Consider the following 23386-nt stretch of genomic DNA (forward strand, 5'->3'; position numbering starts at 1 on the left):
TAAGTGGGGGGCTTCAAAAAAATGAATTAGGTTTTTCGAAATTGAAGAAGGAGAACTACTCATCCCTAACATCTGCGCCCCAAATTGAGTAGCTGTGCACTGATGTACAAAATCCCTCTCCTGAATTTGAAATAACATGATATCTCATAAAGAAAGCAGCTGTGTGCTTTACTCAATAATTGCGCTGATTTCGTTCCCCCGATGAAATATCAGTTTCCTCTGGGAACGAAAATGCGAGGGGAATGTATTTTTCATTAAATAGATTTGAAAAGTAAGCCCGAAAGTAAGTTAAGTGTGCGTTTATCCTTCAAAATGTGGTCTTTATCGAGGGGTTGGTACGTAAGCATCTTCAAAGATTTCCTAACTCCAAATAGTGAGGCATGAAGATATAATCGAGTATAGTGTAGTGGTGGGGATACGTAGGCTCATATACATGAGTATGCTGGGAAAATACAGAGAATTTCAAGATCAAGGACTTGTTTGCCTTTTACTTATTTACTGAAACCTCATGGAGAACCTTCGACACCATTCAATCTTGAAAATATTGTGTCTTGGTGTGATGAGGCGGTTGTAATAAATTTTATTGTTTGTTTGACGTTCTGCTGCATTGATATATAATACAAACCTTTTCAAAATACACTATGTAATGCTAAAAAGCATATTATGATAATAGATAATAGTATAACAATTAAGAATTAAGTTTTTCAGTAATGCAACAAACAGAATAAGCGAAAATCAAATAATATGTAAATTTTATAATGGTACATTCAACATTGCATGATCGCAAAAGGAGGGCCGTCATCATGAACAAGTGTGTTTGAAGGCATGGGGTTTCGATTTCGTCACACTTTAGGATGATCTTTTACCTACTGATGTATTTGATTTTTTTTTCACTTCGCCCTACGCAATCATAGACGGTGCATACAATATCGAAGGGGGCAATCGTCGTCGGAACAATTGTCGGAGCCACCGTCGTCGGGACAAATGCCGTGGAGCATTACTGTCGCGGAGCGAATATCATACATCGAAGTCTCCCCTTGTTCAGGGACAAGATCTTCCAGGTATGTGACCATGGAAACGGGCATCAATTAGGGAAGTCTGTGGCGTTGGCGGTAAGAACGTGAGGCGTCACCGTTATTTACATGTGACGTGGATGTAAGCATGCCCATTAGATGTGTACGGTAGGAGACCAGTGTGTTTCGTGACGACCTATTTCATGTGCTCAATTAGGCACGTGAGATACATCATCGGCGAATGGTCTGGAACGAGTTTGGTCTACGTGTAGGCCGTGGAGAAACATACAAGACGGCAATGATGGCGGATGACTGTCAAGATGAATAGCCCATTTGCTTCTCTTATATACTCGCTCCATTATTCTTTAATGTTATTTCCCGCATTCGTATTATCTTTTGGACTTGTAGTATTTTTCTTCTCTCCATTTCCTCAAATGTTATTCGTTTTATTACCGTATGCCTTCCAACCTCGGGTTCTCTGGACGTCCTTGTTTGAGATTATGCACCTTTTTTCTCCATGCGTTCTGTTTTTATTTTCTATTCGAGATACATCTTACTCTTCTCACGCTTCCTTCCATTCCCCCATAATAGTCCCTGCCCCCCCCCCTTCCCCTCATTCAACATTGACTTCGCTTTCTTTTACAAACTATATAGTCGTTGTGGATGTTGTTTTTTCTTCTTCTTCGCTTTCTTTTTGGCATCCCGCTATCCACTTCTTCTAATTCACCATCTTTAATTTCCTCCTCCTTCTCCTCCTCTTCTTCTTCTTGGCTCTTTTTAATATATTTCTTTCTATTTCTTCTTTGTCTTCTTTTACATTAGATTCTATTTCCTATTATGACTTTTGTTGTCCTCTTTCTTTTAATTTTTTTTCTCATTTTTCACCTTCTATCTTTTTCGTTTGCGTCGTCGTCTCAGTCTTCTGCTCGTCGGTCAATGTTGGTGTTGATGCCATCGCAGTTGACTTTACCATATTTTTTCCCCTTAAAATCTTCTGCAAATTACCTTTTACTGTCCATTCTCTTTCCTCTCAACCTCTCTTTTTATTTCTTCTTCCACCCCTCTCCTCATCTTCCTCTTCTCCTCCCCCTCCCTCATCTCAAGGCTTCACCCCCCCCCCTCCCCTCTCCCTCCCTCCCTCCCTCCATCCTCCAGTCTTCGTCGACTGACAAGCTTGCGCGGTATATGTTATCAAAATAACAAACACGATAAAAGAGAATATCTAACATACCATTCCAATGGTTTTTAAAGACATTAATCGCTAACCAGCCGAGGTCCATATACCTCAGTCCATTTGAAATGTCACTAATAATGTATCATACCAACAGGTTCAATTGCACTATGATCGACGACCGATTGGATGTCGAGATCGTGACTGGCATTGGCTTTGATTACGACATTGAGTGATTTAAACGGTAATCAAAGTGAATAATGCTTCCCCACACTGGCGGAAATGAAAAACCGTAAATCAAACAGGACTAGTTTCCCGGCATGTTTCCCTTGCAAACATCGTCTAATGAACTTGGTCTGTTCAAAATAAAGATGGAATAAAAGCGATGATGTTTCGTTCATTTATTTGCGTAGAAGACCCCTGTTGTATAGCTCCTCCAAAACCATTACAAGCAAGTCAACAATCAGATAAGAATCAACAGAATTGTGTTAATATTATTTTGATTACCAAATAATACCGGTCAACCCTTTTCTGAAACGACAAATCAAGTGCTAAAACATTTGAACCTAAGAATAAGTGGCGTCTTAATTGGATGGGAAATACATTGTACGAAATGTCCGTGATGGTTTTTCAGAGAAAAAGATGGGGGGGGAGATAAAGAGACAGACAGGCAGACAGGGGGAGAGAGGGGGAAGCATTTAACAAAATTCATTGAAAAGGGCACATTATTACTTAAAGGGATGATCCAGGCTGAAAATATTTATATCTAAATGATTAGAGTAAAATTCACAGAGCAAAATGCTTAAAATTTCATCAAAATCGGATAACAAATAACGAAGTTATTTAATTTTAAAGTTTAAAAATATTTTGTGAAAACTGTTTTTGTCATGAATATTCACTAGGTGGGCTGATTGTGTCACATCGCCACTTTCTTTTTTCTCATGCTTTTATTAAATGAAATCATAAATGCTTCATTTTTTAATACATGTGTAAATGATGTGTCTCCGTTATGATGAAATAATGCACCTAATCAGTTGTCAATCCAATAGTTTAGTTCTTGGTGGAAAATAACAAGTGAGGGTACGACATCATCAGCCCACCTAATGAATATTCATGACGACATGCCTAGAACTGAATAATGCAAATCTTTAAAATTCAATAACTTCTTTTTTTATTTTTTATCCGATTTTGATGAAATTTTCAGCATTTTGCTCTGTGAATTTTACTCTATTTATTTAGATATACATATTTTCAGCTCGGAGCTTCCCTTTGTTTGTATGAGATAAAGAAAATTGCTTACCGTGAAACTCTTAACAAACGATTCGATCTGTACTTTTGCCTCACTCAGAGCAACTCTTGCACTATTCTGTAGAAGAGATAGATCAGAGAAAGATGATAAGAGAGAGATGTTGGAGACAGAGAAACAATGAAATAGATGAACAGATAGAGAGAGAGGGAGAGAGAGAGAGAAAGGAAGGGGGAGAGAGAAACACAGATATAAGAAAAAGATAAATCAGATGTGTCAATACATCTCCATACTTTAATTTTGATTAAGTCTAACTGTTAACTATGATATCTGTAGAAATAAGGGGTTTTATGGAATAAATATCGGGCGCATAATATTTTGGTACAGACAGGACATAAGTACAAAAATTGTATTTTTATGGCTGCGATCTACTTTAAATAAATTCATTTCATTCTGATATTTAATAATCTATATCATAAAATGAAATTGGTAAGATCTAAATTTCTTTTTTTAACTCTAAAACAAACAAACAAACAAAAAATACCGCGTGCCTCCTTATGCAAATTCTGATGTGTTTTTCTTTTATATTTATGTCAACGTTTATACGAAACACATAGTGGCTATTATTCCATATTTATTTATTTTTATATTGTTGATATTTCAAGTTGATAAGTGGTATATTTTATCCTTCAAAATAAAAATAAGGTTAACCAAGGCATATTAAAGAGAACTTACCAATTTTTCTTCTGGCGATGATGACCCGCCTGGGGCGTGTTGATATTGGGAAGTGGGCGTGACAGTTGAACTAGGCGTGGTCTTAGTAGTAGGCGTGGTCGTTGTAGTAGGCGTGGTCTTAGTAGTGGGCTTGGCCGTTGTAATAGGTGTTGTCTTAGTAGTGGGCGTGGTTATTGTTGTAGGCGTGGTACTGCTAGTTGTTTCAACCGTCGTCAGCTCCGTGGTAACTGCCTCCGTCGGTTCAACAGGGACTGCCGGTGCCTCTTTACAATGCAGAAACTTAAATACTTCAAGAAATAATGAAAATATTGAAAAATATGTCAATTCTTTTTGTTCTCCTTTTTTGAATCTTTATTGCTTCAATAAAACAAAATATATGTACAATATTCATCGTGTACAACAAAATACATCAAGATACATCAATATTCATCGTAATGAAGATAAAGTACATCATTAAATACATAACAAATAAAAACAAGTCTCAACTTAGTTCAAAAATTAGTAAATGGCCTTAATGGGGTCGAATAGGAATTTCACAGAATTTTCCTTATTTGGTTTAGCTCTGTTTTCTCAAGGTCCATGGTTTTGCTTGCAGTACGCAAGCAAAATCTTGCAGTTATCAATTTGAATGATAATCAATCATTTTCTAAGATTCGATAATTCAATATTTTGATTATCGTTTCATAATTCTAATCATAAAGGAAATTCATCGTTCAGTTCAGTGTAACTGATACGATCAATAAGATTTCAAATATTGATGTTTCATGAATATGCAACCATTATACATGTTATACCCGAAAGCAATGTTCTTTAGAATGTGTAATCATGACGATTACTAGTATAGTCTCAGTAATTCAAATCAGCATGCAAGCTGAGTTAGATGCCAGTTGTTGCATTATGTTTTCGAGGTGTTGTTATTTTGAGAACGACTGTGTTATTTGTTTTTGAGGTGTCGGTGACCGCACTCTCCCAAGAGTAAAACAATTATGAAACACATTGATTACAAATATAACAATTTTGTTTGCTTTTGTTTGTGTGAAGAAAGGAGACTGAAATGAGATTAGCGCATAAAAAACTTGGAGAGGGCCTTCAGTACACAAGGCCTGAGCGAACTGCAATTCAGACCCTTTACTCTACTAAAGGGTTTGAACAGCAGACTACCACTCATCCGACAATTCAAAATCCTCATTCGATTTAAATTAGTTACATGAATGAATGAATGACTGGAAACTCATGGGTTTAGCCGTACAAATGAATGATTGCCGGAGCGAATGAAGCAAATCGAGGGGGCCTAGTATCGGGGAAGAGGCGGCCCTAACATCAAGCTTCATTACCACCAGCACCTGTGCTGATGTCACGGAACGGGGTCTTAAGCAGAAGGCAGTAATGAGGGTGGGAAAAAACAGACATAGGGAGTATTTCACGAAACAAATTTCAGTAACAATGTGGCTCTGAGCTAATCAGGTACAAGGATTTCCGTAGCTTATAACAAGAGTCATTGAAAATCATATTTTTCCCAAATGCTTCCAGGGTGAGAAGAGAGAGACAGACAGAAAGACAGAGACGAAGAAAGAGGGGTGATATGTGAGTGTATGTGTGGGAGTGTGTGTGGCCTGTTGCGTATATTGATAGGAGTGTCTTGGCTGTCAGATTGCACACATAATCATGAAAGCTCGAGGCTCGATTCTGATTTTAAAATTTTAATAAACAACAAAATGTTGAAATTATAATTCAAACGAAACCTCCGATTAAGATTATGACGAAAAACATTTTCATATCTAAACTAGATATCAGTAATCAGAAAGAGTGAGAGGGGGAGGGAGAGAGGGGGGGAGAAAGAGTTGATGTTTGAGTGCGGGTGTGTGCGTGTGTGAGGGAGGGTGTGCGTGCATGGGTGTGTATGTACATGTGAGATGTGTGTGTATATCTGCGAGTTTTGTGTGCGTGTGTGGTGTGTAATATTTATGTCTGTGTGGGTGGGTGTGTACGTGACGGTGTGCGGTATGCAAGTCTGTGTGTAAAAATGTGTATTTTGTGCAAGGGTGTGTGTGTGTGCAGTATGTGTGAATGTTGGAGTAAGTGTAGGGTTGGGTGTGCTGTATGTATAATTGATTGGATGTGTGGTGTGTTTGTATGTGGGTGTGAGGTAAATGTGTGGGGTGCGTGAATGCATGCCTTGGTGGATGTGCGTGCATGTGTGTGGGTGTGTATTCGCGTGGAGGGAGAGGGGGTAAAAGAATGAAGAGAAAGAAAGAGATAAGGGGAAGGGAAAGAGTGTGTGCGTGGCGAGAGAGGGAGAGAGAGATGAATAAATAACAATAAAAATAGGCATCGAAAACTATGTAATTACATAAAGAAGACTAGAGGAATAAAAAGAAAATGGACAAAGTGGGAGAAAAGGAAGAACAAGAAGGAGGAGAAGAAGAAGAAGTAGAAAAAGAAAAGGAAGAGGAAACAAAGGGGAAATGGTTGTAGTGTTCTTAAAAAAATGTTTATAAGTGAAGTCTTTGTGAACTTCGTGAAACTCACTTATACTTACATTTCCTCAGCAGTAATTGGAATTAATTTTAGGACTAAAACTTTCGTTACTATATATGCCTCCTTTTTAGCTAATCAAAACTCAAGTGGGCCTAATTACAATCATAAAAGCATTCTGAACGAATATTCAATTATCATAATAAACGTGAAATATTCTTCACATATCCAGAGAACAGTATTTTAATCAGATGTCGTTTCCTGTAATCACATCTCAGTAATGAGCAGCGCCTTGTTGAGTAATTGGACGCCAGGAGTTCCCCAGGAGAAACGCTCGAAATATCACCGAATAAGCGAATTAAGATTTCATTATCCTTTCTAGGACACCATAATCGTTTGTATTAATCACCTTTCTTCTTACAAGAATGTTATGACCGTTATTCACCCTCCTACGGTTATAAGAACTTACACAATGTAACAAAATTAGCATTTATATATTAATTCTTATTACAGAGAACATAGGATCAATCATGGGAGAGATATTGGACGTCCCTCTATGAAATATCAAGACTTTCTATTCAGGCAAAGTCATTACATTGACTTATTTTTTACTTTCTCAAGTTTCACTAAATTCAACACGACCTAATTTATTGTAATCACTCTTAACAATATCAGTAATAGTCTGTTGCCATCCATTAAATAATATATAGATACAATTAGCAAGCAAATTGATAAAAGTAAAAATAAAACCCTCATTACGAATATATTCTCATCGTTAATTCCATGATGGGGACACGAGGAGGGGGGTACGAGGCGCATATCCAGGGGTGGTATTTTTGCCAATAAAAAACCAAAACACGGTTTTTAACGAAGATGAAGAAGAAGAAGAAGAAGGAGTAAGAGGGAAGGAGAAGAAGAAGAAGGTGATGATGATGACGATGATGATGATGATGATGAAGAAAAAAGTGGAAAAAAGAAGAAAACAAAGGAAACAAAAGAAAAAGAAGAAAAAGGAGAAGGTGAAGAAGAAGAAAACGAAGGTGGAAAAAAAGAAGAAGAAAACAAAAAACAGAGACTGACTAATGATTTCGAGACTTTGGATTGAAAAGATTTAAAATAAAAGGTAGATGTGAGATGGATTTGTAATGTAAATGACTTCTAGATAATATCTCATCATTAAAATTGAGTGCATAATATTCCCTGTTCGAGAATAAAAACCATGCCATTTCGACAGGTGCGACTCCAGGACAATTTGAGGGAGGGGGGGGGGGGTAGACGACCAAAATCTTAGAGCATATTCCATAATTGAATTATGACTGTGTGTAATAAAGAGTTAGACAGCAGAGATCTCTCCTTTTTATTCCATTATTCCATCTTTCTTCTATCGTTTTTCTCCTCTTTTAAAACTATTTTTGACAAACTAATAGGGCGATCGCATCATGCCGCCCCCCCCCCTTCCCGTGGAGCCGCACCGGTACTTCAGTAGCACGCGATAGGAGAGAAATAAGAAGATGATTATTGCTTTTCTGCTTAACCAATCTGTCTTTGGTAGTAAACGCAGACGATGGTGTGATCCTTAATGAAAGCGATGAATATTTGATGGCGGCAAACACTCGTGACGCCACGAAGAATCATGTTCCTGTCACGTCCTCGTCTTCCGGACATGATGACCAGTGTCCAACGGTCAGCAGTCTGATGGCCAAGGACATGATGGATAGAGGACGAGAGGTACAGGTTTTGTGGCTTAGCGGATAAGACTCCGGGCTTTGAATGACAAAGTCCGGGCTTCAAATCCCACCGCGGCAAACGCGTCCTTGTACACTGCAAAAACATCGGTGTTGATTTAACACCAGCCCGGAATCTGTCCACACCAGAGAAGTATTGAAACAACACCAGTTTGGAACCAAATCCGTGTTGTTTTAATACTAATCGGTGTTGTATAAACGCTTATCTGGTGTTAGACCAAAAATCAAACTGGTGTAGTTTAACACTTCTCTGGTGTAGACATAATTATCTTTGTACATTTGCCACTCTCCACCCGGGTGTATCAATCCGGAACTCAGTTCCGAATCCAGTTCCGGCAACCACATAGTCGTACGGTTCATAATAAAGGTGGAATTTTAAATATGATTTTTGTGTTTAATGTAAAAATTGTTTCTTTTTCATTTCCTGAATATTCAACATCCACTCCTTTTGCGAGTGATAGTTTCGGTTAGGACCGTATTTGTTGTACATGCGTAATAACGGCATGCAGGGACCAATCTGTCATGACACCAGTGACATGTAACAACAAAATTGTCAGTATAACCTTTCCCTTGAGTAACAGTACACCTTCATCTATGTCAATCGTAAAATATAGATGCATCATATCTTGAGATTAACGACTTTTGATTTTATGAGGACAGAATGCAGGAAGTTATGCAAAGAACGAGTGATGACAACATCACGATCGGTAGGATGGTAATATTTTATCGCCAGTGCTCGGCCTATAGCCACATCGAGAAATAGGGCATAAATCAGCAATAGACCCCCTTATTCAAATACTTGAAAGATCTTTTTTTCGCCCACATACTTCAAACCAATCAGGAGGACACACACATCTTTGCGATATTGATACATTTTCAGTATTGTAATTTATCCAATTTATAATACTTTGTGTTATGTTTGAGTAATATGTTGAATGGAAAAGAAATAAAGAATTGAATTGAATTTAAGCCATTTTATGCAATTTAAGGTTTTTGGTTACCTAATCAATCATTTCATAGCGATAAGCCATTTCAAACAACTATCCAATCAGTCAATAATCATTCAATTTCGATGCGATTATTTACTGATCGCTGAGAATAATAATGTTACAGCGGGCATCATGAAAGTTCATCATCACGGACAAGATATTGGACAGGGTGGCTCAGTGGTAGAGCGCCCACCTCATGAACGGGGGTCGTGGGTTCGATCACTGCCGAGTCATACCAATAAAAGACTTTAAAAATGTGACCTTCTGTCTTCTTGTCAGGCGCAGGCGCTCGACGTTTAAGAATGGAAAGGGTATACGCAGGGCCCGCTGGGAGAACAGTTCATTAGAGCTAAAGTGGCTACCCTGTTAGAAAAATAGAAGAAGTTCCTGCAGCAGAGTCTCGAGAACACCTGTAATCTTACCGAATTGCGTAATCTTACAGGAAATTGGTTTTTGATGTATGGAATCTTACAAATTTCCTTGAATAAAACACCCTTTTCCCCCTTTTTAAACAGACCTGTTCTGTTAAATTGCAGAAAAATTCTTGTTTTATGAATTTACAGAATGATTATTACGCAATTCGGTAAGATTACAAGTGTTCTCGAGACTCTGCTGCAGGAACTTCTTTTATTTTTTCTAACAGTGTACCCTGGGTAAATAATGATTACTATTATTAATAATATTATCATTATCATTTTAATCATCATCATTATTATTGTTATTATTATTATCATTATTAGTATTATTATTATTATCATTAATTATTTTCATCATCATCTTCATCATTATTGTTCTCTCACATTTACCATAAACGCGAGTTTCTCGCAATCGCGACGGATTCTACAACATAGGAAATCTATTAATTCAACACCAGCCTGGTATCTAAACCCCTCAAAAAAGTTCCGCAACTCAAGTTTGAGTGCTAATAAATTTCTTAGTGTGCCATCATCATATGTAAAAGTGGTATCATTGGAAAGTATGATTATTCCTCTTTACGATCATGTGTCATTTGTAATGCTAGTGTTATCATGAAATACACAGACATGATAAATATGCAGCAATGTAAAACATGAAATGTTGCAAAATGCGTCGTTTGCAATAGCAAATTTCCAGTTGTTTCGAGGATGGACCGAGTGCATTCACTGTCACCTGCATGGTGGAAATTCTATAGAAATGGATACTCTTGTTGGAAATCAATGCATTTTGTAACATTTCACTTCTGACTTTTCTCGATGTTCAGGGTGATTGCATATTCCATGATTACATAATCACAGCAAATGGCATGTCATTGTAAAGAAGAATAATTCAGCTTTCCAATGATACCAGTTTCATCTTTTATACTTCATTAACCAAAAAGATATCATCCCCCAAAACTGAGTTGCAAAACTTTTTTTGAGGGGTTTATATCGGTCCACACCGGAGAGGTGTTGAAACAACACCGGTTTGGAGTTAGGCTATACACCAATTTGGCATTTAAGCAACACCAATAAGTGTTATACCAATATCGGTGTGATTATGGTGTTGTTTTAACGCTTCTCTGGTGCCGATATAGATACCGGGCTGGTGTTGAATCAACACCGGTGTTTTTGCAGTGTAGAATTATTTAACCCGGTAAACAAGTCGATGATGACCATTATAAATAATTATTTTCATTCATTGATTTACCTTCTTTATAGCAGAAGAATGAATAACGACCATCACAGCTCTTGCTCGAGTGTGTCTGAGTCGAATTAATCACGATGCAGTCAGTTGTACCATTTCCATTCGATTTCTGGTAATATGAAAATAATTTTTTAAATAAAAATACATACAACTTTGATACGACTTGGATGGTAAATTTAATTTAAAAAAAAGACAAATGTAAAACTTTGAAATAAGGTGTCAGCCACTGAAACGCCCCTCACTCCCAAATGTACTTTCGAACAAAACGTATCTTTCTCATGGTATAAACAAGAGGATGAAGCAACCGAGCGTTAAAATTCAGTTCAAAATTTAATCAGTAAAGGGAAATTCGTGGGTATTTTGATCCCCAAGAAAAAATGTGTACCATGGAAGGAAGCGATCGAGCTTCAGAAAATTGTGGGGTTTTTTAAGCCATAAAAAACTTAATTTGTTGAGCATTCTTCCTAAATGAAAAGTTGACCGAAAGCGTGCACTCATAAAAACGCTAATGAAAATTGTAGGAACTTGGGTCAACAATAATCATTCATTTAATAATATTTAACCATATAAACAATTTTAACGATATTTTCAGTGTTGCACAATTTTGTTCTACTTTACGCGACGTGAAATATAATTCGTTCTTTGATTATATTTGCTCTTTCCTCACATAATGTTGAAAGAGTTGTTATGGAGAATTCAAAACGCGATGACATTAAACACTCTTTTTACCCTCACAGTCATGTAATCATGAATATTCATTGGAAAGGAATTATTCCATGGTTCTTGCTCTTACACTTACAGCCCAGTGTGTCATGTGCCCCCATTCCTGAGGAAGAATTTCATCATTTAAGCCTACAGTACCAAGAGTCAGGAACGCCCTCATTTGCCGACATTTGGTATAGGCATCGTCAAAGGTCAAAAGGTCATCGACATGCTTGTGACATCTCTTTCTCTTGAATGACCATCCTGGCGGACATCTGTGGTGTCTGCTCACTGGGGAAGACAAACATGAAAATAATCATAAATGGAAATGACATAACTTTTGAACTATATGAAATTGAGTGAAGTGTATACTATCAGAGTAATCCAAATGACTTAAAACCAAACCAACTTCCGTGTAAAAATGAAAAATGTATCCGGTGCGTCATACATGAGTGAGCACGGTTTTAAGATTCACGACTGTCATTTTTAATCTACTCTGTCAAATTCAGGCCCTGTCTCATAAAGATTTGTTGCAATAACAAATGCCTTATTACTATGACAAGTTTACTCACCACCCTTTCAAATTGAATGAATTGAGTAGTTTTGATATTGTAAGTTAGCTTTGTTGGCTTCCGGGGAGCAACATTGCCTATCATTCAGCAAATGTTGCCTCCCCCTCCCATGAAGATGCTGTAAGAGGGACACACACGCACCACCCGCACACTGCACCTAGCACACTGTACATAGTGCACCAAGAATACCACCACAGGATCACCACATCACCTGAAGCACTGGCAGCACCTGACACAGCACAACCCTCTCCAGGACAGCGTGTACGCTTTTTGGGAGAGAGTACTTCTTCAAGGTTCAAGGATCACAAGTTTTATGAAAACGTTTAATAGAATCTACATTTTACACTCTGCAAAACCAAAAATGTAAATGAAGAACATGATATAACAAAAGCCAAAGTATATACATCATACATGTCCAAACCACAGTACATGTTTTAACCAAAATTACTTTGGTTTGAAAAATTGAACGTCGATATATATTTTGCATAAAGAGGTTCACACATCGGTATACTACCTGAAGTAACGAAAGTGGGTTCAAATACCGTTTGAAATCGAACTCTTCATGATTATATAATGGGTGGAAAATGCGACAGAGTGAATTAAAACTAGCACAAAATGGAAGAGGAATATGAAAACTACAAATAAGAATAGATTCTAGAGATATTCGCTGTAGAAAAAAACACACACTCCAAACACCAACAAAAACTTTTGAATAGAAATGAATTATAAATATCTTTGAATAGAGATGAATTAAAACTAAAGATGTCCAGTTCTCGTACTAAAATGATTTGTATAAGAAATGTGAAAATTAACAAAACCAGAATAGTGAAAGTTTGAACGAAATCGAACAAGAATGTGGATGTTTTGAAAATTAGATCATTAAAACTGTATATAATTTTCAAATTGGCAACTCTGGAAGTAGATGTGGCAAGTGGCAGGAACCGGTGCCCATTTGTAATGTAGGTCAACTTGATTATCAGGATTTTGTGGGTTTCTCCTAAAGTAGTGGTAGCAAATGAATTGTTAGCATGGTTAGGATGATGCATAATTCAAAATCGTTTGTCCGATTTTGTTTAAACTTTCACCCATTTGCTTATTTTTTCTCTTCCAAATTTGGGTCGGATTTGAAAGACGACTTGGGTAAAATCTCCCAACTAAATGTGAAAAAATGGTAAACATGATAGAGGAGAAAGTGCAAGAGTTCTTCAGTGGAGTTCGATAAATGTTAAGCTATATCACAGCAATCGAAAATCAATGTTAAGGGACGTTTGCAAGAAACTTATTTACAATCAATCGCAAATTTAAATTTTATCATTAGCAAAAATGAATACTTTTGGTAGCACGAAACATACACTGGCAATGAACTGAGAGTTTAAAATTGATTGCAAGATGGGTTCATGATTGCCTCGCAATTGATTGTAATTGGTGTTTGCAATTCGACCGAAACGGGTGAACGAACATTTACTGATTAAACTTAAGCTGAGACGAAAAGTAGAATTATTTTCGCTAGGAAGAAAGGGGTGTGGGGGTAATACAAATGGTAGTTTCATCTGGTATTTACCAAATACTAATTTAATTTGCATATAAAACATTATAGGGTAGTCAATAGTAACATAGTTCAGTACGCGCTTTCCTCGACACTTATTAACTTCGTGTCATTTTTTTCTTTACTTTTCTTTTCTTTTCGTTTTTCCCCCTTCTTTCTTTCTTTTCCTTTTTTCTTTCTTTTATTCTATTTTCTTTTGTCGTCTGTTTCATTTTGTTTTGATCTTATTGAAAATAGTGAAATAGTGAACGCGGTGAAACCCCTGAGGCGCTGCTTCTGCATGATGGCTGAAATAAACCATGAAATATCTTTAACAAAGAAGCAAGACATTGGATAGTGATCATGATAAAAATAGAGGTGGAAAACATTTTTTTTAAACCGGTTCACAAATAGAAGTTGTTACAAAAAAACCCTTTATAATTTCACGTCTGTGGTCATGATATTCATGTTAGAATGCCAAACGGAAAAGCTGGGAGATTCTAAAATCTGGTTTATTTGTTCAGAAGTGGGGCATATAGGATAAGCTACTGCATACATACCAAAGTTTAAGGCTAGAAGTGTCTGGGTAATCAACTTCCAATGAATATTATATTTTGTCAACGTGGTACTTAAAATAAGATGATTATAAAAATAAATGATTAGAAATAGAATTAAAAACTGATGAAGGAAAATATAGGAAAATGAAATATCACTCCATGAAATTAAAACAAAATGAAATACAAACCAAGAAAAGATAAATGCACTAAATATGTCAAAAATAAAATGATATGATTATAATAGAAACAAATATAAACGTGTGAATAATGGCAACAATAAACCAATGAAGATAAGAGAAGAGTGAGAAATAAATAGTTTGAAAAAATATGTTACCTTTGCCAGAAGTTTCTCTTTTCTGCTCTGTATATTATATAGATATTAATTAAATATTAGAAAGAAGCGATTTATCATTAATATTGCGTTGCGTACCGTATACTTTAATTTAATAGATAATGTGATGATTTAAGTGTTATGCGCTATTATATGAGAAATTAATGTGATTATGATTTACTATTAACAATTAAACATTGATAATTCAATAAATAATTTATGCAATCTTAATTCTCTAATACCACCGGGGCTCTCACAATGGATATGACAATCAAAGGTCCCCATGTTTGTTCATATATGCACTGTCAAAATTTTAAAAAATGCTTGGTTTTAAGAAGATTGTTAATTCTATTAGCATTAAAATTGACAAATAAACACGCGCATTGTCAATTTGTAATTATAAAAAAAAAGTTCTCTAAAAGTGGAACGTTCGAAAAAAGCATACCCAATAGACACGATGATGATTGTGCTGTTTTATGATAATAACAAAAGAGATTAATAAAATCACAATAAATATGATAAATATTCAGTGTTCTTGCAGAAAAAAAATTCTGGGAGGTCGCAACTGCCCTTGCCCCTCCCCCCCCCCCCCCACTGTCAACACACGGCCATGTCCCTAAGGTTTATAGATGCATTTTGTGGGTGATTCCTGCGTAAAAAGCTTCCTACTCCAAAAATTATTTCTTTCGCACCTCAGTCTTGTCATAGTGATTTTAGTCCATTTTTTTTATAAATTACGAATTATTATAATGCAACAATTTGATTAAACTTGCTATTTCCAGTGGATTTATAGTGGAATTTCTAGAATGTTTCCTTATACGACATCAGACCGTAAAAGATTAATATTTACATCTCATTTCTCTCATGGTGATTTCTTTTTCTTTAGAATACATGAAACTATGGTTATTAACTTACTATTTCCTGCCGATTTATAGTGGCATTTAGCGAGTGATTCCTTCGTACAGGTTCCGGGTCTTGAAGCGTTCTTGTTGATATGACAGGTGAGATTGTTGCTATCTGCACCGCTTCGATCGCAGCTCACAAACGTGTAGCTGTTCTCAATTGGCACAGAATGGTTCGAGGACGATGACTTCGGAATGGTATCCTGAAATGGAAAGACATGTGTTTTGATTCACATAATGTGGTATTACAAACGGAGGGGATTTAGCTCTTTTTGGAATGAAATCGTTTTGGATTTAGCTCCTTTTTTTAAACAAATCGTTTTCGATTTAGCTCCTTTTTTGAAAAGAAACATAAAAGTATAATCATTTTTTTTTCGAGCCATCGAATAATATCTTTTCATGTGATATAGGATGCATTTCATTCCAACGTCTATTATATCTAAATCTAAAAAAAATTGGCCTATAGTGGATTTAGCTCCTCTTGAAAGAAGCTCTGAAATGTGATATATGCAGTAGCATCATTTTATTTTATGCGTAAAGGATGTACATAATGAATTCATGATATTATTGCCACCGTGACCTCACAAATCGGGGACCATAATTATTCATATAAACAACGGGTTAAAACTGATTAAGTACATCTTTTGATACATCAACGATGGCACCTGATAGTCATAGTAATGTCAACTACTCATGGATGATTATTATGTAAGACACTTTAAACTAGCTCCAACAACGCAAACTCGAAAACGTCTGGAATTGTTAAAATCTAGAGTCGCATCCCTGGGAACTTTTGGGAAAGCATTATAAAATTAGCTACAGAAATCCTTGCATCGGATTGGCTCACAACAAATCACTGATAAATAATTTCATAAAATACTCTCCTTTTGCAGACTGCTGAGCTAATTTGGTTGTTAGTGAGACTGAATCTTCGATGGTATTTTTTATCTCATTTTTCCAGGGGAGAGTATACGCCCCTGAAATTGGCACGCTCAGATACGCCACTGGAATATTGAAAAAGATGACAACCCTTACCTGCTTGAAGTCTATCACGCCATGGTTTTTCATACAAGTCATCTGATCTCCTTCGCACTTGAACACCGCCCCATCATATCCAGGAGCATCGCAATCCCAGGACCCGGTGACGCCTTTCTCTTGATCCATCTGCTTCGCCCAGTGCGTCGAGTTTCCCTTGACGCGGAAGCAGATGTTCAAGAGGGTGCTGTTCCCCAAAGCTCCTGTCAGACACTCACAGATGCCCCGACATACTGGTCCTTTCTGAAGGATCAAAATAAAAGAGGGATTAACCGGTTAATGAGAACATCTCAAAGAAAACAGAAATAAAATTGACAAGTTTCTTCTGTCTCTCGGGTTCGGGCTCGGGTCACTACATAAGTTCTGTACAGTGAAAGGTACAAAATCTGGTTTTGGGGTTGAAAGGTCTTCAGTTCTTTGGCAGTGCATGGCTTTGGTAGGAAGGAGGCAGACCGCAAGCTGTCGCATCGTCTGATCCTCTCCACATTCACAAGTGGTTCATCCATGAAGCTACTCGACAGAGCTCCATGGTTTCTCCTTCTATGTTATACCCCCCCCCCCCCAACGTTGGTAAAATGATCGTTGATCAACAATGCCATTAATGCAACATGTTCACTGGCGGTTTGCCAATTTGCTACAATTGTTAAAATCCCTCAAGGTCTTGAAAATCATCGTTTTAAAGTAAAGATAGTCTATCTGTCTCTACCTGATACAATTTCGATGTCCACAATGATTTTGTTGTTATTTCTGTATTATAGACTAAACTGGTGTCAGGACAACTGGATATTAGACGAAATGGGGAGAGCCTAACGAGAAGTTTGACAAAATAGTAAATGATTGAATTGCTATTACACCAAATGATACAGTAGGTATGGTTACAAATCATCCGGAAAAGTAATATTGTAAAAAAAAACTGTGTTTTCTATAAATATGATTGCTATCTATTCTTTTATTCATTTCAAGGAAAACATGTTAAATGATTTATTTACTGATGGCCAATTACTAGGGTTATAAATAATTTGGTTAATATATAGTATTCATTCGTTTATTTTATATTTTATATTTCATCTATCCTTTTATTTATTCATGTATTGACATTTGAAAAAACGGGGTTTGCCAGTTAACACTCGAAATATATCATTCAACAGCCCAATTTATAGCTTTCGATAGCTGGCAATTTGTAAATTCGCCTTAGCTTTCGTCGGACACTTATCTTTCCAAGTAATGGGAGATAAGCAAAAATGGCGCCTCGCTAATATTCCGCCATCACGAAGATTGATGTCGCGGTATATGCATAGAAGATTAATACCCAACTCACAGATGTAGTCGGTAGTTGATGGAGATTTCTGAATAATGATGTGATTGGGTAGGCCAATTGTTAGTTCGACCTTGAAAAAGTGATTATTACCCGCCTACGTACATGACTAGCAATTATAGCATAACGGCGCCACTTCAAAAAGGGTGCGATGATGTACTGAAACCGGGCCGCCAATCAAGAGTTATATTTATTACTAATACACTGGCCTTTACATTTAGCATTTAACCCAGTGACTTCCGTTGCCACATAGCCCATGTATACTATGTATATGATATACATATATTCTTATATAATACTTGAGTCAATCAAAGAAGTAAATGCTATATGGGTTAAAATGATATATATGTATATATTTTTCTTGCCGTTGGAGCTTTGTGGTTATAGTGGTTAAGCGACTTATGATATGGTGTTGACAGGTCCATATTAGATGTATTAACATGATTTTTTTTCTGTCATATCATTTTTCCTCCTACTCGCTAAGTGATTAAAACGCAGTCAACGTACCTACACTAACTCTGTATGCCTTTCTTTTTTATTTGCTCATAAAAAGCGCTAATCGTGAGTAAATGGTGTGCACAAAGTTTTGATTGTTATTGTTTTTGCTGTTTGTTTTTATGCTTTTTTGAAAACTTGTACGAAAATCATGATGTGGGATGGAACATTTTTGTAAGAAATTCGAACTCCTATCTCTACATTCTGCCGTATACATGGTATGTGGTGACAATGTGGTGACGTATGGAAATGAAACCACACTAGACGGAACACAGTGTGTACAAAATGTAGAACAACATTGTGGAATCCCTTTCACACTGTCAAATTTGGGTGTTCTAACGGTGTGAATTACATATTCGTATAGTCTGCTATGTGAACACACTGTGAACACACTATGGACACTCAGACTGTCGATGTGTCCACACTGCACAGTGTGGCAATATCTTTAAATTGTTAAATGGAGCAAGTTTGCGCTGTGATCACAATCTTCACAGAGTTCACACTGTCAACACACTTTTAGCACACTGTCAACACACGCAGTCAGCACACTGTCAATACACTTTTAACACACTGTCAACACACTTTTAGCACACTGTCAACACACTGTCAACACACTTTTAGCACACTGTCAACACACGCAGTCAGCACACTGTCAATACACTTTTAACACACTGTCAACACGCTGTCAACACACTGTCGACATACTGATGACAAACTGTCTACGCACTTTTAACACTCTCAACACACGTAGTCAGCACTGTGTCAATACACTTTTAACACACTGTCAACACGCTGTCAACACACTGTCGACACACTTTCGACACACTGTCAACACACTTTTAGCACACTGTCAACACACGCAGTCAGCACACTGTCAATACACTTTTAACACACTGTCAACACACTGTTAACACACGGTAAACACGCTGTCAACACACTGTCAACACACTGTTGACAAACTGTCAACGCACTTTTAACACTCTCAACACACGCAGTCAGCACTGTGTCAATACACTTTTAACACACTGTCAACACGCTGTCAACACACTGTCAACACGCTGTCAACACACTGTGAACACACTGTGAGATGTTGTTTCCTTTCCAGTATACAGGGGGGGGGGGTGTGGCTGAACCTAACTATCCTTCATTCTCTCTACAAATTCTGACATTATTTCATAATAATTTTCCAGCCCATATTTTTATCAGGCTAAGCCTCTTCTCTTCATCAATCAATAATCAGCAAGCTACAGGTTTTGTGGCCGCATTCACACCAAGGAAGCACAACCCAGACCAAATACATCGATTGCATTATTTTGAATGATGTAGTATCGGTTAGCATGGAGCAAGTTTCATTGGGCTGACTGCGTCATTTCCCCATGTTTCTTATATAGTGCTACATTCACACAAACGATACCGACTCCAGACCGATCAATATCAATATATTACACTCTTGAAAATTTTTTTTTCTCAAAATAACCGATATGTTGCACCAGTGAATGTGTGTCCTATCAACAAAACTGGTCAAAATCAGTCAAATTATTCAACCTACCAACATTTTGGTTGATAATGTATGGGCGCGTCGTGGTCTAGTGGTTCTGACTTTCGCCTTTCAAACAGAGGGTCGTGGGTTCGAATCCTAGCCATGGCGGGTTATCCTTCAGCTGCACTCGACCCAGGAGAGGTGAATGGGTACCCGGTAGGATTAATCCCTTAAATACAGTGAGCGCCGCTGATGGGAGCTCGAGCTAAAGCCGGTGTAATAATAGCAGTACTTTGTATCAGGCAAAAAGCGCTATACAAATCCAGCTATTATTATTATTCTTACTTTGTTTTCAATATCAACTTTATTCAAAACAAAACAAAGGGAAGTTGCAAACAATGAAAATAAGTCCAGGTTACTCGTTTTTTTTAGGACGAAGTACAGGACTAATAAATATTATTGCCATTATTCTTATTATTATTAGTAGTAGTAGTAGTAGAAGTAGTAGTAGCATTGGTAGTAGTAGAAGTAGTAGTAGTAGTAGTAGTAGTAGTAGTAGTAGTAGTAGTAGTAGTATTGGTAGTAGTAGAAGTAGTAGTAGTAGTAGTAGTAGTAGTAGTAGTAGTAGTAGTAGTAGTGGTAGTAGTGGTAGTAGTGGTAGTAGTGGTAGTAGTGGTAGTAGTAGTAGTAGTAGTAGTAGTAGTAGTAGTAGTAGCAGCAGCAGTAGTAGTAGTAGTAGTAGCAGCAGCAGCAGTAGTAGTAGTAGTAGTAGTAACAGATTTTTCTGACTAAACGTTATTTCCCATAAGATGCAATCGGTCGGTTTGGAGTCGGTTTCGTAGGAGTGACTGTTACACTATGGATCAGTTTTGGTAAGTGTGACTTGGGTCACCTCTGCGTCACCTCCCCATCCTTCTTCTTAACACGGTTATCATCCAGACCGTGCTATATCCTTTGTCTCTGGGGATCGGTATGAATTTCTCAATTAATTGAATTCAGATCTCAATCGATACCAGTCTCTTCAACTGATTCTTAAAGGTGAATTGCAGTCATGTGATATAGGAATAACAGTACTGTGTTACTTCTCATTATCGAGTAATTTCCCTAGTAACACAAGAAAAAAAACTGTCAGTCTGCTATACACACACACACACACACACCCAACCCCACCCATACATGCACCCTCCTACACTCCAAAAGTATTCCTGAAAAGCATACAAACGCAAGAGTATATATAGTGCGTATCAAAAAAAAGTTTACACTTTGAAAAAGCCCTGGGAATTAAAGAATATACAACATGTGGGTAATTTTTTCATATGTAATTATGGGTTTGGGTCTCATCTATCAAATGAAAGTAAAAGTTTTGACAGAATGTTACACTTGAGTGAGCACTGTCCATTTTCGTAAAGCTCGCAGAAATCTGTTTGCGCAGAAATGCTTGTTTTCACGCTGTGTCAAGGGGAAAGGGCGAAATCAAGCTTACCCTGCGAAGCATTTCTCATAAATTTCCCTTTCACTTTTAGCCAATTGAAATAAAGCATATACATTCAAGTATTTTGTAACAATTTTGCCGCCCAAATTTGAAATTTTAACACTTAGTAAGCACAACCTTTACCCTTTTTGTGCCAGCTGGATCTGAGGACATAACTGAATCTGAACAAAAGTTTATATCAGCCATCTCCAGCATTTTTCACTAAGTTTTTATCATTCAAAGTGGCTTTACATTTCATTTTTCATTTAATACTTGTTTCTCCACACTTTTCCCAAGCTTGGCAATGATTAACAAAATGAAAATCAAGTCTAAGCCATTTCATGTAAATCACAGCTCAGTGTAAAGCAAATATCGTCACGATGGACTCGGTATGTGGGGGAGTGGGGTGGGGCGCAATGCACTCTTCGAAGTGTTTTGGGCAAGGAAACAGGTTTAAAAAGTTAAAAGATATCTGCAAATCAATTTTAATAGCTAAATTCCACGTGTTCTCCATGATTAAAGTCCACTTTTATTCGCATAACTATTTCAAAGTTCTGTGGAAATCATTTTTCACCACCTTTTCAAAAGTAAGTGGTGCTCACTCAAGCGGAAATATTTTTCGACAGTGATATCGTCATTTGCTTATATGGATATGTACCAATGCTGAAATGTGGAAAAATTATCAGGATATTAAAAATACATAATTTTACAGGATTTTTTCTAAGTGTAAACTTTTTTTTGATACGCACTGTATAATATTGACATTTCAAAAATTCTGATTCATTATATTGTTATCATTTAGTTATTTCCAGATGGATTGTCCGCTATGCAACTGCCATCCATCTATGGGTCTGTTTTTTTTTTCATTTTATCTTTAAAGTCTAGCCTAGATATATCTTGCTTGTTGAATTAAGTTTTGATTAATAGTGTAATCTGGGTTTTTTTATTTGGTTTTATATATTATAAGTAGTATATCATGAAAATTGTAAATTGATCCTTTCATTATGTGCTGCTGGTCATTGTATGTGAATATATAATAAATAAATAAATAAATAATAATTTTGAAGCATTCTGTCAAGCCTACCTCCTTCCCTTCCCCTGACCTTCATGTTATTTTCATTTAAAGGTATTGTTTAACTTTGTGACCAGCCGATTTAAAAAATTCTCAAACCAAGATGAAACATGTGTCCAAGTGCATGTATTAGAACTAATAAACCCTGAAAACAACCATTATTGAGAATGAAATCCTAAAACTACAAGGCAAACCCCGATTTTGTAAATAGGCGTCTTATAGACGCCTAAATAGTACACATAAGTGTATGGGATGAAATTAAGATGGTTTTTCCGGTCACTTTATATTTCAATTTTTGAAGCACTAAATAATCATTTTTGAACGCAATTTTTTTCTGGGCTTCATTTTTGTAACATATCACAGACACAGGTGACAAGTGTGACCTTCTAGCTCAGATTTTTTAAAAGTCAAACCAATGTTAACCAATCACTTTAATACTGCAGGGCGAAAATTAAAGTGAGAGACACACACTCACGCACCCGCACGCATACCGTGTCACGCAAACACCCATCCACCCTCACACACCGTCACGCACGCGCACCAACTCCCACACCCACCCACATGTCGTGTGTTCGAATCTCACCATGGCCTAGCGTTCTTTGGCAAGGCGTCAATCCACAATTTGCCACTCTCCACCCAGGTACTAAATGGGTACCCGGTAGGATGCGAAAGCCTATGTAGTATGCCTAGCAATGGAGTCTGGGAACTCTTGTTGGAATGCTCCCCAGGGAGTGGAGAAGGTGCATACATTGTATGCGGGCATGCAAAGATCTGACGACCGGGGTAATAATATATCTGTAAACCGCTTAGAGACGACGCGTCGTTAAGATGTGTTAAGCGCTATATAAATGCGGAATATTATAATTAGGCCTATTATCATACACACACTACAC

General features: G+C 37.0%; 1 protein-coding gene across 1 annotated transcript in view; it reads right to left on the reverse strand.

Moving 5' to 3' along the window:
- LOC121430231 (cadherin EGF LAG seven-pass G-type receptor 1-like) overlaps nt 1–23386 on the reverse strand; it is a 62775-nt gene that overhangs the window by 14820 nt on the left and 24569 nt on the right. The window contains exons 2-8 of the mRNA XM_041627508.1: nt 16661–16903; nt 15639–15828; nt 14727–14753; nt 11836–12029; nt 11040–11145; nt 4166–4452; nt 3485–3550 (exon numbers count right to left, since the gene is read on the reverse strand). Of these exons, the coding sequence (XP_041483442.1) occupies nt 3485–3550; nt 4166–4452; nt 11040–11145; nt 11836–12029; nt 14727–14753; nt 15639–15828; nt 16661–16903 (1113 nt within the window). The remainder of the gene's footprint in view (nt 1–3484; nt 3551–4165; nt 4453–11039; nt 11146–11835; nt 12030–14726; nt 14754–15638; nt 15829–16660; nt 16904–23386) is intronic.

The sequence above is a fragment of the Lytechinus variegatus genome, chromosome 16 (assembly GCF_018143015.1).
Source record: "Lytechinus variegatus isolate NC3 chromosome 16, Lvar_3.0, whole genome shotgun sequence".
NCBI lineage: Eukaryota > Metazoa > Echinodermata > Echinoidea > Temnopleuroida > Toxopneustidae > Lytechinus > Lytechinus variegatus.